At 39.5% G+C, this 16,509-nt stretch overlaps 1 protein-coding gene across 3 annotated transcripts in view; it reads left to right on the forward strand.

Annotated features, from left to right (window-relative positions):
* DPH6 (diphthamine biosynthesis 6) overlaps positions 1 to 16,509 on the forward strand; it is a gene marked incomplete at both ends in the record, with an annotated part of 219,439 nt that overhangs the window by 55,076 nt on the left and 147,854 nt on the right. For all 3 annotated transcript variants that reach the window (XM_080619967.1, XM_080619968.1, XM_080619969.1), the window contains 2 exons: positions 2,653 to 2,714; positions 14,319 to 14,413. In XM_080619967.1, the coding sequence (XP_080476093.1) occupies positions 2,653 to 2,714; positions 14,319 to 14,413 (157 nt within the window). The remainder of the gene's footprint in view (positions 1 to 2,652; positions 2,715 to 14,318; positions 14,414 to 16,509) is intronic.

Genomic DNA, 16,509 nt, shown 5'->3' on the forward strand with positions numbered 1-16,509 from the left:
AAATAGAATGTACTAAGCATTGACAATATATTGGTTTTGGTTTTAGTCTAAGTAATTTTAAGAACCTGAATCAATCTACTCATGGGTTTAAAGAAAAATGTACAAAATAGAAGTATAGATTCATATTAACTGTTTTGTAGGTATAGTTATAGATACTTTATTACACTAATAGTAGCAGTAGACATACACTTTCGTCTATACATGCATGGCATTAAAGATTTGAGATATGGATTACTGGTTCTGCAAATTACAGGTTGCACTGGTTATTTATGAGAGTATCTATTTAGCAGAGTCTCTATTCATTAACCATACAAATCTGTTAGAAACTAAAGGAAATAATACTTTTCGAAAGAAGACAAGCTATCAAAAAACAGAATTCTACTGAAAAACAGAAAAGGTGTATTGTATTCTCAGATTTTCATGTAGGTGCAATATTACTGAAGAGTTTAGCCATAATGTATGCATAGGCAGTTATTTATATTTTGTATATTATTTTTATAATATTTTTTAAATTATTATTTTGTGTTCATTAGGGGACAGAATAGTAGATACATCCTTATTAATATCAAAAGTTGTGGAAGAAATAACATGTTAGTGTGTCTGTTTCTGACAACTTTTTCCCTTCTCACATGTTTGTAATGTATCCCTTATATCTAGCAACATACATTTTAGTCTGCTAATAAAGAGCAATAAACCAATACCAAAAAAGAATAGAGGGAGGAAAAACCCTCAGTCCTCTTTCACTTTAATAATTAATAATTTTTAAAGTATTCCCCTAGATAGTAAGAGAATTTTTAATGTGCTTTAATGAAATATTTAAAAACTTTCTTAATGTTTTGAGATCTTATTCACTCTAACTTGTTTTAGTTTCACAGGAATTTAAATATTCCAAGACAATCATTGTAAAAATTAAAAGGCATATCATTTGAACTCAGCAACGAATTTCTGTAATAGTGTACCATACATTTATATAACAGCTTTCATCATCAATGATCTAAAGTGCTTTGCAAGGTACATACTTTGGAAATTGCTTCTAAATGGAATCATTCTGGTGGCAGCTCTTTAATGATACCAATTATTGTATAAAGCAATAGAGTAGGAAAAAATAGACAAGTATTGGAATCAGAGCAAAAAAAACCCCAAACCACAAGAACTGAGAGTAGTACAAAATGTGATCACTGAAATTTTTCCACTGTTCCTTCACTTTCAGAAGCCGTCATTTGGTTTTTCTCATTTACTTGGTATCTTGATGTCGTGGTTTAAGCCCAGGCCGTAAATTAGGACCACGCAGTTTCTGCCCCCCGCCCCTGCCCCGAGGGATGGGGAGGAGAATCTAAAGAATGTAACTCCCACGGGTTGAGATAAAAACAGTCCAGTAACTAAGGTATAACACAAATCACTACTGCTACCACCAATAATAATAATGATAAGAGAAATAACAAGGGAAGAGAATACGATACCACCCGCCAGAAAAGAGCCCGACAGAGAAAAAAAAAAAAAAGACGTGCCCTTCTGGGTAGCTCCCAGTTACATCCCCTGGCATGACGTGCTGTGGTATGGAATACCTCTTTGGCTAGTTTGGGTCAGGTGTCCTGTCCCTGCTTCCTCCCGGCTTCTCCTCCTCCCTGGCAGAGCATGAACTCACAAAGTCCTTGGTCAGGGTAAACATTCTGACCAGCAACCAAAAACATCGGCTTTATCAGTATTATTCCCAGGCCGAAAGTCAAAACCACAGCACTGCACCAGCTACTAAGAAGGAGAAAAACTGACTGCTGCTGCTGAACCCAGGACACTTAAGACCTTTTGACCACCCAGTGTCAAATCCAACTAGGATATTTGTTTGGTTGAAGATGATGTCAGCTCTTGAAACAGTTGTTACTGCATGTTTTTTATCCCAGTACTAATTTCTGCCAATTATTTGATTTATTCCTGGGAAGTGACCATTTAACAGCCATGAGTTGGCAAAAGTCAAAGTCAGAAAGGTGAAACGGGAACACAGAAGGGCAAGTTGGAGGAATTACCAAATGTTAGTAGGGCATACTTTTTTACCAAGAAGAATGAATCAAAATGTAGACGTCATACAGACTATTTTGTGATAGATCAGAAGGTACAAGACATTTTGTAAGTCTGAGTTTTCTTTATGTCTTCATCCTTTTGAATTCTTACCTTTTTTCTGTCGGTCACGCACACAGAGAATATGATTTAGCAAAGAAGTTTTTATTAGGGGATGCAATCTGTGACACTTCCAGTAATTTCCAGGAACGATATGAAAATTAACTTGTATTTTAATTCAGTAGGTATTTACAAAGGTAACTTCTGACTGAGAGGTATAGTTCTGTGCAGTATTTTTATTACCATGGACATACATGTTTACTTCACTGGTTAGTGAAATTTCTAAGAAAGGAAAACAGTAGCTGACATGCAGTGGAAAGGTAATAGGCCTTATTTTTCCATAAACAGGGAAACCAGTTGCCCAGAATGGATAAGGAAAAATTCTGATGAAGTGTGGTTTTGTTTTGTTGGTTGTTTTTGTTTTTGTTTTTCCCTAGGGAGGAAAGAAAAGAAAAAAGTCCTTATTGATTTTATAACAGTACTTTATAAAAATGTGTTGACACTTTGGTTTTTGTTTGTTTGTTTGTTTTTGTTTTCCAGGTTTAGATCCAGATAAGCACCTAGGAAAAACTCTGGATCAAATGGTGCCTCATCTTTTGGAAGTGAGTATTACTTAAAGGATCCTCATACAGGTAAAGTTACGATTAAAAAGTAATATGGGCAAAAAATTCAGTAAAATTAACTTAAATAATTACTTAGTTACTTTCAGAAATGAGATGCTAACCCAAGGCTTATCTTTGTACATTGAATATAAGCCTCTGATACGCACTTTCAATATGAAAAACGTTCTTTCTGGAGATAGAACACAAATGGTGCCGCTGTCGTGAAAACAAACTAAAAGGAAGAAGCCTTAATATTAAGGCTCAATGCTAACTCGTATGTTAATATGATAAAGCTAAATAATTGCATGTGAGTTAGAGACATTCACAGCAAGGAATGGTAGTGACAGGACCACAGGTGACACAAAACTTTCCCATAGATATCCCTATCTGAATGTTTCATACCATTTTTACACAGCCAGACTGGATACTATAGGGCCTTTCAAAAATAGACTAAGAGGTTTATTCCTGAGGATGTACTTTATTCTGTGCAAAGGGTTATGTAGTCCTCAAAGCAGGAAAAATGCTTGTATGTGGAACTAATAGATTTATTTAAAGAAAAGATATTTAACTAGGTGGGGAGAAATGGGGGAAAGAACCAGGTTTTGTACCAGAGTTTTCTTTGAGTTTGAGGTAGAAGAATCAAACATCATGCTAAGTACAGTTTAAGAATAACAGGTCCGAAAGTGTTTTTCATATATTGTCTGTGACAAAGCCAATTTACCATAGTTCCTTTCTTGTCCTTGAGCCTGTTTAAAAACCCATGATTACTTGTACATTTGGCTAGTAATAGTCTTGCTGTAACTTTTATCAGTGTAGGATGCCTGAATTTGAGCAAAACAATTTCCTAAAAATACTTTTTGTTGTTAACCTGAGTAGTTACCATTCAGCCTTGCTTTGTAAGCAGTTTTTCTGGAGCAGTTAAGGTCATGGCAAACTTGCATAAGAGAAAAAGTAACTGGAATTTGTTAGAAACTTTAAAAACCTCTTTTGCTGCTGAAAGTTAGTGTATTTAAATAGGATTTATATCTTGAGTTTATTTTAGTAGTCATTTATGTGGCTGGAGAGAAGAGGATAGATAACTGGTACTTGGCAAAGTTGAAGAGGAAGAACGGAGGTCCATAACATTCAAATAGTCTTACTTGAAGAGATTATTGTTGGCCTGCTCTTACTTGAGGTTTGCTGCTTCTGCCTCAGAGCTGTAGAATCTGCCCAGAAATCCTTCCCCCCTGCTATATCAACTAGTTGATGTGAAAAATCCACTTCATTATCCCCTTTTGTAAGTCTTGCTTCACTTAGATCTTCTGATAATCTCAACTGCAGCAAAGGTTTAAGAATACCAGGGAATGGAAGGAGAGGTATTATTTCTTGCTCCAGAAAAAATGGAAGTAGGGGAATAAATATCTTCCTAAATGGTTGTAGTACGGGTAAAAAAACAGTGGCAGAAACATGGAGTAAACAAAAATAAGTTAATATTAACTATATATAAAATATTTCTTTGTATCATCTCATGTGGTTTTAAGAAAGATACACTTAAACCAGTAAATGGTTGCTAAATTCAGGGATATCAGTATGATGCAAGACTAGTTAGAAGAGAGAGTGGACTTATCTGTTCTGAAAATAGATTGGTTTTCTACAAAAAAAGGAACAGGGAATGGGTTTGCCACTTCAGGCATCAGTAAACTTTTGGATTAAGTGATATAATCTCATTAAACACTAAACTAACTTTAAATTGGAAGCTGTATTAACATGGCGTTTGGCTTGACTATTCACCACTTCTCACCACTGAGCAGCAGAGTTCGCAAGTTTCAATTCACCACTTGTGAACATGGTTAGATTGCTTCCAGGAGCTTAACTGCTACATAGGCATTGCATTGCCTGAACATGCTGGACTCACTGCACTCCATGATTGCTTCATATGCCTGCTCTGATGCTGGCATTCTGTGTAGTGCAAAAGAGTAACATTTACTATGGAGAAGCAGATTTACTGACATGTGAATTCATGTTCCTTATGTATTGTAGAAATGGCTACTGATTGTAAATTCGCGCAAAGGTTGTTTGGAAGATCTTAGAAGTCATGAGTAAATAATACATAGTTTAAGAGTGCCATCAACATTTAAATGCTCTTCCCCCAGTTTATTGCTGCAGATCACTTAAGCAATGTTTCTGTTTGTCAGAGCCATTCCTTTAGAATCTTAGTAACTGTCAGCTATAGAAGGATAAAACTTTGTAATCATGAAAAAATAAGCATTTTACTGTGGAACATATTTAACAGAAGTATCAACTTTTCTGTAATATCAGTTTCATACTGGTTAGTCACATTTGGATGAATTAATATTTATGTGTGACTAGTTAAATAAGCCAGAAGGAGGAAAGTACAGTTCCTGTATTTGCAGAAAGATTCTGTTACCAAAATTCAGGTTGCAGCTTCAGTGAGGCTGCAGATGGGTAGCTACTCACTTAAATCTGTAGTCTTGATTTTCTTTAAAACTATAGCAGCAAGTGTTGCAATTTAGTTATGTTAAGAGGTCATAATTAAAATAAGGCTAAAGAAGTATATGTCTCCATTTGGTTTCACCATCATGCATTAAAAAAATAATAATAATAAAAAAATTACCTGGTATTTTGGAGAAAATGTATTCTTCCTGGTATGTGACAGCTCAAGTGAAGTAATTCTTATTTACCTGGTTTCACTGAAATCATTATTGTCATGGTTTAATACTTCTTGAAGGCACATTTGCAGGTTTTATCTTGTATTGATACAACAATAAACTGACCAATGACTGCATACCTTTAGAGCTAGTAGGGCGTTTTTACCCTGCTTGGAACTGGTTATCAGGCCACTGTAGAGGAGACTGCCAACTGATTGTTTATGTAGCTGTTTTTTATGCTTAGGCATGCTGTGAAAATCAAAGTCAGTACAAATAAATTGTTTTAGCTGGATTCTTAGTTGACTTTAAAACCTAATAAAACCAAATCAATAACTATAAACAGAATAGAAATGCTCAGGTTTATGACATGAAAAATACTCTTTTGGAAAACAGTGAAGTCTATCATCAGAAGTTCTGGTAGACAGAATGTGCAAGCAAGGAATTAGTAGATTTCAGTAAGGAGGAGAGGAAAGATTTAATATTCTGGCCATACCAAAGCAAACATCATAATAAATTAATTATTAACATTACACATCACCAAAACTATCAGAACTGTATATACTCTTGTATCTTTGATTTGTGTTGTATTATCTAACCAGTAATTTCCAATTTCACAACAAAATCCTTGGAATTTGCTGTTGGATTTCTTTTTGCGAATTTGTATTTTTTTCTCAATTCTTGTGGGATTCTCTTTTGGGTTCTCCATTGACTTCTAATGTTACTTTACATAGTTGTATGTAAATTCAGCTGGTGCAGAGTTTTTCATTACATTGTGTTTCCTAGTGTGGTATGCAAGTTTATGAGAATCTTTGCAGTTCTGTTTAAAATTAGTTGTGTAGTGTTCTATGTGTTCTTCAGTTTTGTTGAAAACCAGTTTCTATCTTCGTAAGCTCAGTGCCAAAAAAAATACCAATGTTGAGTAAAAGAGAGTTTTTTACACTGAACCACAACATGTATGAAATGTTGTCATTTGGGATTGATAGGGAAATATCCTGCTTTACCTTTTAGCATGTGTTTATGAAGTTCACTTGTCTGATACTACAGATCAGGAATTAGGACTTTATTTGCTGCTTTTTATACTAAAAGTTTACATTAAGGAACAGGCTATAAAATAAAAAATAACTTATATTTGTGTTCTGGACTTACAAAAAATAAGCATGAAGTAGCCACTTTCTTTTCAGAAAAAAATTTCTTGTCAAGGCATTGCAAGAGGCGTGTCAGTGTTAATTGGAAAAAAACCAAAACAAAGCAAAAAAAACCCACCAAAAAAACCCAAAACAAACAAACAAGCAAAAAAACCCCCAACAAACCCAAACCAACCTGCAAGTAAACACTGATTTCATCCACTGAATTATTTAACTTTGGAAAAATATATTTTCAGACTTCAGATTTACTTCAGTTTGTGTACAATAAAAATAATAGTTATTAATATAAAGGGGAGGTAGTTTTGCTGCTGTAGCAGCAAAAATGATGGAGGAGTATTGAGTGGGAAAATCTTTGATTTAGTTTTGCAATTTTTTTGACTTTACATACAGAAGGTTGAACTTACGAGTACAATGATGATCTGCAACCCATACATTTTTCAGGAATTAATTTTACTGGCTGAAGGCCTTGGCATTGTGGCAAGGAAGCTTCTTAAATTGCTGCTTTTTTCTAAATAATAGGTGTCTAATAAATTATTGATGAACGGTTGCTACATAATTGCTAAACTAAAATTGCTCTCATGTCCCACTGTTTCTTATATGCCTGGAGCCCTAGCTTTTTACACCAAAAACATTATTGGCAATTTACCAAATCTCAGGGGCTGCTCATATTCTCCTGAGACTTTATTTATAAAATGGCAAATGCATATTGTGGTTATAATATAAGGAAGAAGGTCTTTACTATGAGGGTGATGAGGCACTGGAACAGGTTGTCCAAGGAAATGCTAAATGCTCCATCCCTGGCAGTGTTCAAGGCCAGGTTGGACAAAGCCTTGGGCAACATGGTCTATGGTGAGGTGTTCCTGGCTATGGCAGGGGGATTGGAACTAGATGATCTTAAGGTCCTTTCCAACCCTAACCATTATATGGCTTTATATTTGTCTGTACTTCTGTCTCCACTAACAGACAATAAAAAAGCATTTAGTCATTCATATGCTTGCCTTTGAAGTTGATAAGTACTTCTTTATGTAAAGCATGTTCCTGTAATTATAGATAATTTACTAAGTGTTACAGTTTCTGTCTGGAAACAAAGGTCTTCACTTGCAGTAGGAAGCAGTTGAATTCATATCTTTTATCTTTGATTACTAAGCTTAAATGCGAAAGTCAGCTTTAATCCTTGTATTTCATTCCCGTTGGAAGAGGCTGTTCTTCAGGTAATGTTTGGGTTGATCATCTGTGTACCTTGTGTCTCATTGTGTATTATAAGTTTAATTTTGTGTAGTCAAAAGACTAATTTCTTTTGGATTTTGAATTGAACTTACATTTTTAGTTAAGTTTAATTTGTGAATATACTGTTTTCTGGCTCATCTGAACTAACAAACTAATTGCTCTTCAAGAAATGTTAATATTCTAAGTGACTAAAAGGCAAAGTTCTGATATCATTGATGAAATTTTAAAATATTGCTGACTTAAGTGAATGTTAAGAATCTTTCTCTGAGCTGCTGAATATCCTGTTCCTGTTGACATTAGTGGGAACTGAAAATCCGTTAGCACCTTGTATAACTGATGTTAAGAATGATCTTGAAACCAGTTACACTGAAAGTGAGGATTTCCCACAAGAAAGATAGGAAATAGTCCCACATCTTTTGTGTATTCAATGTTAATTGCCAATAATTATTCTAGGCACTGATGTTTACAAGCACAGCTACCAATTTTGAAAGTGACTTGTAAACAGTCACTGCTTGTATTCACTGTGGAATAGTGATGTTACAAAGATATTTTCTGATTTTCTCTTTTTTTTTTTAATAATTTTATTTAGATTGGGGGTTTTTTTTGTGTGGGGAGGGTGTTGTTTGTTTGGGGTTTTTTTCAGCGGAAGCTACAAGAGGAAGAATAAAAAGTTTTGTCTAACTGCTTTGTAGGTTGTCTATGTTTTTTGCATCAACATTAATTATTCTTGACGTTTTTGTCCTATAAAAACCTTTTTGCCACTTTTGACAGATGGACTTCTCTTTTATGTCAGGACTGTAATTTTTTAATAAGCATTTGATTAAAAGTAAAAACTTCGAAGTTGTAAAATAAAAAACTTTGAAAGTGATCTTTAAAGTAACACAAACTACACATTCAGCTTCAACAATAAAAATATAGTATCATTTGGATATGTCAGATAGACTTGCTACACAAATCTGCTGATAACCATATAAAAGATTGAATCTACAATGTATAAATATCCCAGTTGCATGATTGCCTAAAAATACACAAACAACAAATTTGGAATTATTTCCTAGCCCACAGATGGACTTTTTCTAACCATCTCCTACATGTTCTGCAGAAATGCATTGCTGCTTTGACTGCAGAAGCACCACAAGTGGGCATCTGTTCCTCTATGGAAAAGCATATGGGGTTTAAAAAATATTCCCAGTAGTAACATTGGTGTTTGAAGTGGAGCTAAGGACTGCAGTTCAGCTTCTTGTGAACTTCCTAAAGCAGAATGTTAGAATCATAGAATAGTTAGGGTTGGAAAGGACCTTAAGATCACCTAGTTCCAACCCCCCTGCCATGGGCAGGGGCAGCACACACTAAACCATGTCACCCAAGGCTCTGTCCAACCTGGCCTTGAACACCGCCAGGGATGGAGCATTCACAACTTCCCTGGGCAACCCATTCCAGTGCCTCACCACCCTTACAGTAAAGAACTTCCTCCTTATATCCAATCTAAACTTCCCCTGTTTAAGTTTGAACCCGTTACCCCTTGTCCTGTCACTGCAGTCCCTAATGAAGAGTCCCTCCTCAGCATCCTTATAGGCCACCTTCAAGTACTGGAAGGCTGCTATGAGGTCTCCATGCAGCCTTCTCTTCTCCAGGCTGAACAGCCTCAACTTCCTCAGCATGTCTCCATACGAGAGGTGCTCCAGTCCCCTGATCATCCTCGTGGCCCTCCTCTGGACTTGTTCCAACAGGTTCACGTCATTTTCATATTGAGGACACCAGAACTGCACACAATACTCCAAGTGAGGTCTCATGAGAGCAGAGTAGAGGGGCAGGATCACGTCCTTCGACGTGCATTTTCATGCTCCTTTCGATGCAGCCCATGATACAGTTGGTATTCTGGGCTGCGAGCACACACTGAAGCCAGCTCATGTTAAGTTTCTCATTGACCAACACCCCCAAGTCCTTCTCTGCAGAGCTGCTCTGAATCTCTTCTCTGCCCAACCTGTAGCTGTGCCCGGGATTGCTCCGACCCAGGTGTAGGACCTTGCACTTGGCATGGTTAAACTTCATGAGGTTGGCATCAGCCCACCTCACAAGCGTGTCAAGTCCCTCTGGATGGCATCCCTTCTCTCCAGCGTATCAACCGAACCACACAGCTTGGTGTCATCAGCAAACTTGCTGAGGGCGCACTCAATCCCACTGTCCATGTCACCGACAAAGATGTTGAACCAGACCGGTCCCAACACCGATCCCTGAGGGACACCACTCGTTACCAGTCTCCAGCTGGATACTGAGCCATTGACCACAACTCTTTGCGTGCGGCCATCCAGCCAGTTCTTTATCCACCGAGTGGTCCACCTATCCAATTGCTGTCTCTCCAATTTAGAGACAAGGATGTCATGTGGGACAGTGTCGAACGCTTTGCACAAGTCCAGTTAGATCATGTCAACTGCTCTGCCCCTGTCCATCAGTTTCGTAGCCCCATCATAGAAGGCCACCAAATTGGTCAGGCAGGATTTCCCCTTAGTGAAGCCATGCTGGCTGTCACCAAGCACCTTGTTGTTTTTCATGTGCCTTAGCATGCCTTCCAGGAGAATCTGCTCCAAGAGTTTGCCAGGCACAGAGGTGAGACTGACTGGTCTGTAATTCCCTGAGTCATCCATTTTCCCCTTTTTGAAAATGAGGGTTATATTTCCCTTCTTCCAGTCGTCAGGAACTTCACCTGACTGCCATGATTTTTCAAATATGATGGCCAGTGGCTTAGCAACTTCATTCGCCAGCTCCTTCAGGACCCACGGATGGATTTCGCAGGTCCCATGGACTTGTGCATGTTCAGGTTCTTAAGACGGTCTCGTACCAGATCCTCTCCTACAGTGGGCCCAAGGTATTCATTTTCACAGTCCCTGCGTCTGCCTTCCAAGACTTGGGTGGTGTTCTCAGAGCTTTTGCCAGTGAAGACTGAGGCAAAGAAGTCAGTAAGAACCTCAGCCTTCTCCAAATCCAGGGTAGCCAGTTCTCCTGATAGCTTCTGGAGAGGGTCCATGTTGTCCCTAGTCTCTCTTTTATCTGCAACATATCTATCAAATCCCTTCCTATTATCTTTCACATCACTAGCCAAGTTTAATTCTAACTGGGCCTTAGCTTTCCTAACCTGGTCCCTAGCTTCCCAGACAACATCCCTGTATTCTTCCCAGGCCGCCTGTCCTTGCTTCCACCTTTTATAAGCCTCTTTTTTCCCCTCAAAGTTTCCTGAGCAGCTCCTTATCCATCCAAGGAGGTCTCCTGGCCCTCCTGCTGCACTTCCTTCTAGTTGGGATGCAACACTCCTGAGCTTCTAACAGGTGATCCTTGAATATCAACCAACAGTCTTGGGCCCCCATGCCGTCTAGGGCTATATCCCATGGAACCCTACTAAGCAGGTCCCTGAAGAGGCCAAAGTCTGCTCTTTTGAAGGCCAGGGCAGTGAGCTTGCTTCACGTTCTTCTCACTGTCCTGAGGATCTTGAATTCGACCATCTCACGATCACTGCAACCAAGGCTGCCCTGGAGCGTCACATTTCCAACCAGCCCTTCCCTGTTGGTGAGCACGAGGTCAAGCATGGCACCTCTCCTTGTCGGCTCCTCTATTACTTGCAGAAGGAAGTTGTCTTCCACACAATCGAGGAACCTCCTGGATTGCTTGTGCCGGGCTGTACCTTCACTCCAACAGATATCAGGGTGGTTGAAATCCCCCATGAGAACAAGGGCCTGAGAGCGTGAGGCTGTTCCTATCTGTCTACAGAGTGCTTCCTCCGCAGAGTCCTCTTGATCATGTGGTCTGTAACAGATCCCCACAGTAATGTCTCCCATGGCTGTTCTCCCTTTAACCCTGACCCACAAACTCTCTATTGACTGCTCACCCGTCCCCAGACAGAGTTCCATACTCTCCAGCCAATCCCTAACATAAATAGCAACTCCCCCTCCCCGCCTGCCAGGCCTGTCTTTTCTATAGAGCCTGTAACCTTCCATTCCAACTCTCCAGTCATAGGAGCCATCCCACCATGTTTCTGTGATGCCTATTTTATCATACCCCCATAGACATGCACACATCTCTAATTCCTCTTGTTTGTTCCCCATGCTACAGGCGTTTGTATAGAGGCATCTGAGCCAAGCTCCAAATGAAGCCGGCTCATTGGCTGGAGCGGCTGGAATATCTCTGCATTGCTCCGAGCATTTATTGTAGGTGCTGGCAACTGACTGGGTGTGTTGGGATGGAACGATGCCCCCCTCTCCCAACACATCTAGTTTAAAGAAACCTTGACCAGCCTGGCAAGCCTCCTACCAAAACCACTCTTCCCTTTCTTTGTCAGATCAGCACCACCAGCCCCCAGTAGACCTGGCCTACTAAATTGAGTCCCACGTTCTAGATACCCAAACCCCTGACTATGGCACCACCCTTCTAACCATTTATTAACCTGGCCAATCCTCCTAGCCTTTTTATGGTCCTCTTTATCCTGGAGAATTGACGAAAAGACAATCTGAGCTCCAGAGCCCCTAACCACCTCTCCCAGGGCTCTGTAGTCCTTCTTTATGTTCTCCAGGCTACTGCTGTCTATATCACTAGCAGCCACATGGATCACTAGAAGTGGGTAATAGTCAGTGGGGCTTACTAGAGCAGGCAGCCTCTCTGCAACATTCCTGATCCATGCCCCAGGTAGGCAACACACCTCCCTTGAGACTGGGTCAGGCCAACAGATGAGTGCCACTGTTCCTTTGAAAGTAGAGCCTCCTAGTACTATGACCCGCTGCTTTTTCCTGGCAGCACCAGTAGAGATCTTCTTTTAGCAGTGCATCAGCTGGTTGTTTCTGGTGCGAGTGTGTTTCCTCATCAGCTCCCTGGAGGACAGCAAAGCGGTTCCGGGCAGAAGCAACAGACTTAGGAGGAAGCCTATTACTTTTCATTGTCCTCTTCCTCCTTTTTTTGTTGTTTTTTTTTTTTGTTACTAGTTCTCAGCTTCCTGGGTTGACAGCCTCCTTCTTCCCTCCATGAGCTACAGGGGGCGCTTGAGGCCCCTGCACAGTTTGGGCCTGGAGCAAGCAGTTCTGCTTCCTTTCAGCTTCCCTGACATCTTTCAGCCTATTAACAGCATCCCGCAGCTCAGCCACCTGCTGCAGGAGGACCTCCACCAGGGAGCACCGAGTGCAGCCCTGCCCATTGTGCACCCCACCCCCTCAACAGACCAGTGCAGACACTCTCTACACTCCGAGCTCTGCACTGCAGCCTCCCCTCTCATCGGCTCCGTCTGGGTGCCTACGCTGGCTACTGCCGGGGCAGCCAGAGCAGAGCTCCCAGACAGGGCCCTGGTCATACGGCGAGTGCTCACCATCCCACTCGCCTGCCCACGCAAACTGCCTCGACCTGCCCTCTTTGTCTGCGTGAACTGCCTCAACCCACCCTGGTCACCGTGCTCCTGGTCTCTTGTGCTCCCTGGGGCAGGTTTTTAACCAGTCAGGGCTGGTGCTGCTCTTCCTTGGTGCCGCCCCCCTGTGAGTCAGCTGCTCGCATCAGCTGAGCTGCCGGCTCCTGGGCAAGTCCTGTCGAGGACTTGAGGCTCCCTGGGTGGCTCTGGCTGCTCTGAGTTGAGGCTCCTGGACGCTGAGCTTCCCCTCACTCAGGTGTTGAAGGTGTTCTGTCTCCAGCTACTCACCTCAGCAATTGAAAAAACATGGACAGGACTTGGTTTGAAGAAGCTAGTTCTGGAACACTTCAGAAGGTGATACAGTCTGCTGATGAGACAAATTTACGTTGCAGAAAAAGGGAAGTTGTCCCCATGCTCAAGCGTGGTATCGGTGCTTGATTACTATCCACCAGTACAGTACAATAATATGGAATTACAGTGAACTATTTGGCAATTGTGCGCTCCTTAACTCCAGCAAAAGAACTTTGATTCCTGCTCTACAGGGCATAGTCACATTTCTCATTTTGAATTATTGGTTTATGTTGTTACATGTTTTAGTGGAATATCCAGAGCTTCAAAAATATTCATAAGTGTGCATGTTGACTTAAAAACTATATTCAGTACAATTTATAAAGGAAATGACATGTTACTACCTCTCTAGGTTTTGCTTTTGACTTAGAAAACTTTTGTTATATTTTTTTACTTTTTCTTTCTTTAAGAATGGATTTTTAACAAAATGCAGAATGCAATTGTTGAACCTGTTGCCAAAAATTGTGTTCGTTGTATGCTACTGTGTGAAGTGGTACTTCTTGTGATGATTTACAGTATAAGTTTCTCACAGAAATGAACTATCTATGCTAAGGAAAGATGGGCAAATACAGGAATCTGAATAGCCTGTCATGGCCACTGGGGAGGAAGAACTAGGAATTCATTCATTTGTCTGAATGTTACATTGGCAGTTCTACTTAAAATAGAACGTTGGTAATTTTTAGACTATTGTAATACAACTATGAAGAAATTGGTGACCCTCTGTATGATATTTGGGTTTTTTTCAGCCTTGTAATGGGTAGTCTTTTAGAAAGTGCACACTGAAATTTTCAACAAAATTTGTTTAATAGACTGCTTTAATGTAATACTTATGTATTTAATTTTCCCTTTTTGTTAGCTTTCTGAGAAATACGGAGTCCATGTTTGCGGAGAAGGTGGAGAATACGAAACATTCACTCTGGACTGCCCTCTATTTAAGAAGAAAATAGTTGTGTAAGAAACAGTTTCTTCCAACTCCTCATATTAAAGCAATGGGAACATAATCACATTTATCTTGAGGCAACTTTTGTTGGGGGAGGTAAAACATGTCCTCCAAGTTCACAAACACTCACTTTGTCCAACACTGGCAAAGTCCTTTGAAAACCTAAATCAATACCTGACAAGACGAGGCCTTCATAGAGGGCTATAAACTTTTTAGACATTTGCACTTTCGTTTACTTGCTGATTATGGCCTGCAGTAAAACTGGTACCTACACACTGACACTTTTATCCTTTCATGAAGTGAGAATTGCCTGCAATATTTATCTTTCATTACAGCTGCATTTGCTAAAATGCCACATCAGTAGCCTGTGGGTTCTATTAACTCTGTGTGTGTGTTTTAAGTTTAGCAGCTTAGAATGATAATGATAAACATTTTTCTGATTTTTAGAGAATATTTTAAATACAAACTTTGCATGGATCCATCTCGTTTACACTGAGTAGTTTATTCCTTTGACATAAATTGCTAAAAATCTGTGGAGTGGGATATGGGAAATATTCGTGTCTTGATGCAAGCAGACTAGTTTGTTAAATAGCTATGCCTGTTTGCTTTGAGTGAGTTGTTTTGACTGCTGTTGCTTTTCTTAGCCTAGTAAACAGATTAGTAATAATGAGTTGGTGATACTCAATTATTTTAGGGAAGGTCAAGATTATGGGGTGCATAGACATGATTAAGGCTTTCATGGTAAAGGTCTTATGTTTAATTTTTCTGCAAGACTGGGATCTGTCCGTATGAGGAACAGAGAACTAAGAGCTGTTAGTTTCATTTCATTGCATGCATTTGGGAGAAGAAGAGCAATAGACAAACTGGTAAAAGAGATGGCAGCTACGCTGGCAGATGTCTGCTGAAATACCAGTTGACTGGGAGGTATGTTCTTGGAGTAAACAAAAAAACTAGATAATTTGAGTCCAGAGATACCTACTTGCAGGAAAGCTATGAAATTCTTCAGTAAGAAGAAACTTCGGAAAGTAACAATGTAGAATCTTTAAACTCTAAGGATGAATTCATGGATGGAATTATGAATGTATGTGCCAGATGAGACTCTTCTCTGAGGGGAACCGGGTGCTAGGTAGAAGCCATAGGTTTTGAGCCAACCTCCTGTAGTAGGAGTTGGAGAGTTAAGCAGGAAGTTAGAGTAAAACCTTTATGATGCTTGGGTACATCTTATCACAGGTAAACCTGGGGATGAAGGACAAAACTTCCTAATAGGCCCCCAGATATAATCAGTTCAGTCTCTTCTAACAAAAAAGAAAATACTGTGAAATCATTGCTAGAGCACAATTCAATTTTGCATTTAAAGCCTGATATATGTGATTTCTGTTGGATCGACAAATTCTTATTAGTTCCAGTAGGTGTCAGAGGCAGAATTTTGTGAAAATTGTCATTAGAGTAATACTACCCATTGCCAGCTGTATGGCCTATTCAGCATGTATATTGCAACACATGCAACAAAAAGTATACTTCAGAAAGATAGATTTTAACTGACAGACTAAATATACTTGTATCAGTTTTTGCACTTGAATGTGTTTGCCTGATTATTTACATTCTTCCTATTTATTTTGGGGCTGCTTATGTTACAGATTAAATCTGGGAGTTTATTGTAATTGGATGCATAATTTCCCTATGCTCCTTTTCAAAGCTCTCATAGCATAGATACAACATCTCACTAGAAATTCTTAGTTGGTGGAGTGTAGAGAGATATTATTTTTTTGGTTGGTTGTTTTTTTGTTGCATAGAATTTGAGGAACACTTTTAGAAAAAGTACCTTGTGCTCTTTGTTTGGGATGAACCAAATCCAAGTTTAGGTAGGAATATCTTGTAATATGTGCTAAATGTATTTCTGGCTATCAGTGGTTTAATAACCAACCAACCAGCTCGGAAAACCTAAAAAAGAGTTGATCTGGCTGAGTTGTCTGTATTTCTACTGGTGACACTCCAAATAATAATAAAAGTTAAATTCACCAAAACTACAGGAAAAGACAAATATATACATCTGTGCATATTTAATAATATATATATTACACAGCAGACTGTTAAACAGTTACTCAAC

The sequence above is a fragment of the Psittacula echo genome (assembly GCF_963264785.1).
Source record: "Psittacula echo genome assembly, chromosome: 5".
Taxonomy (NCBI): domain Eukaryota; kingdom Metazoa; phylum Chordata; class Aves; order Psittaciformes; family Psittacidae; genus Psittacula; species Psittacula echo.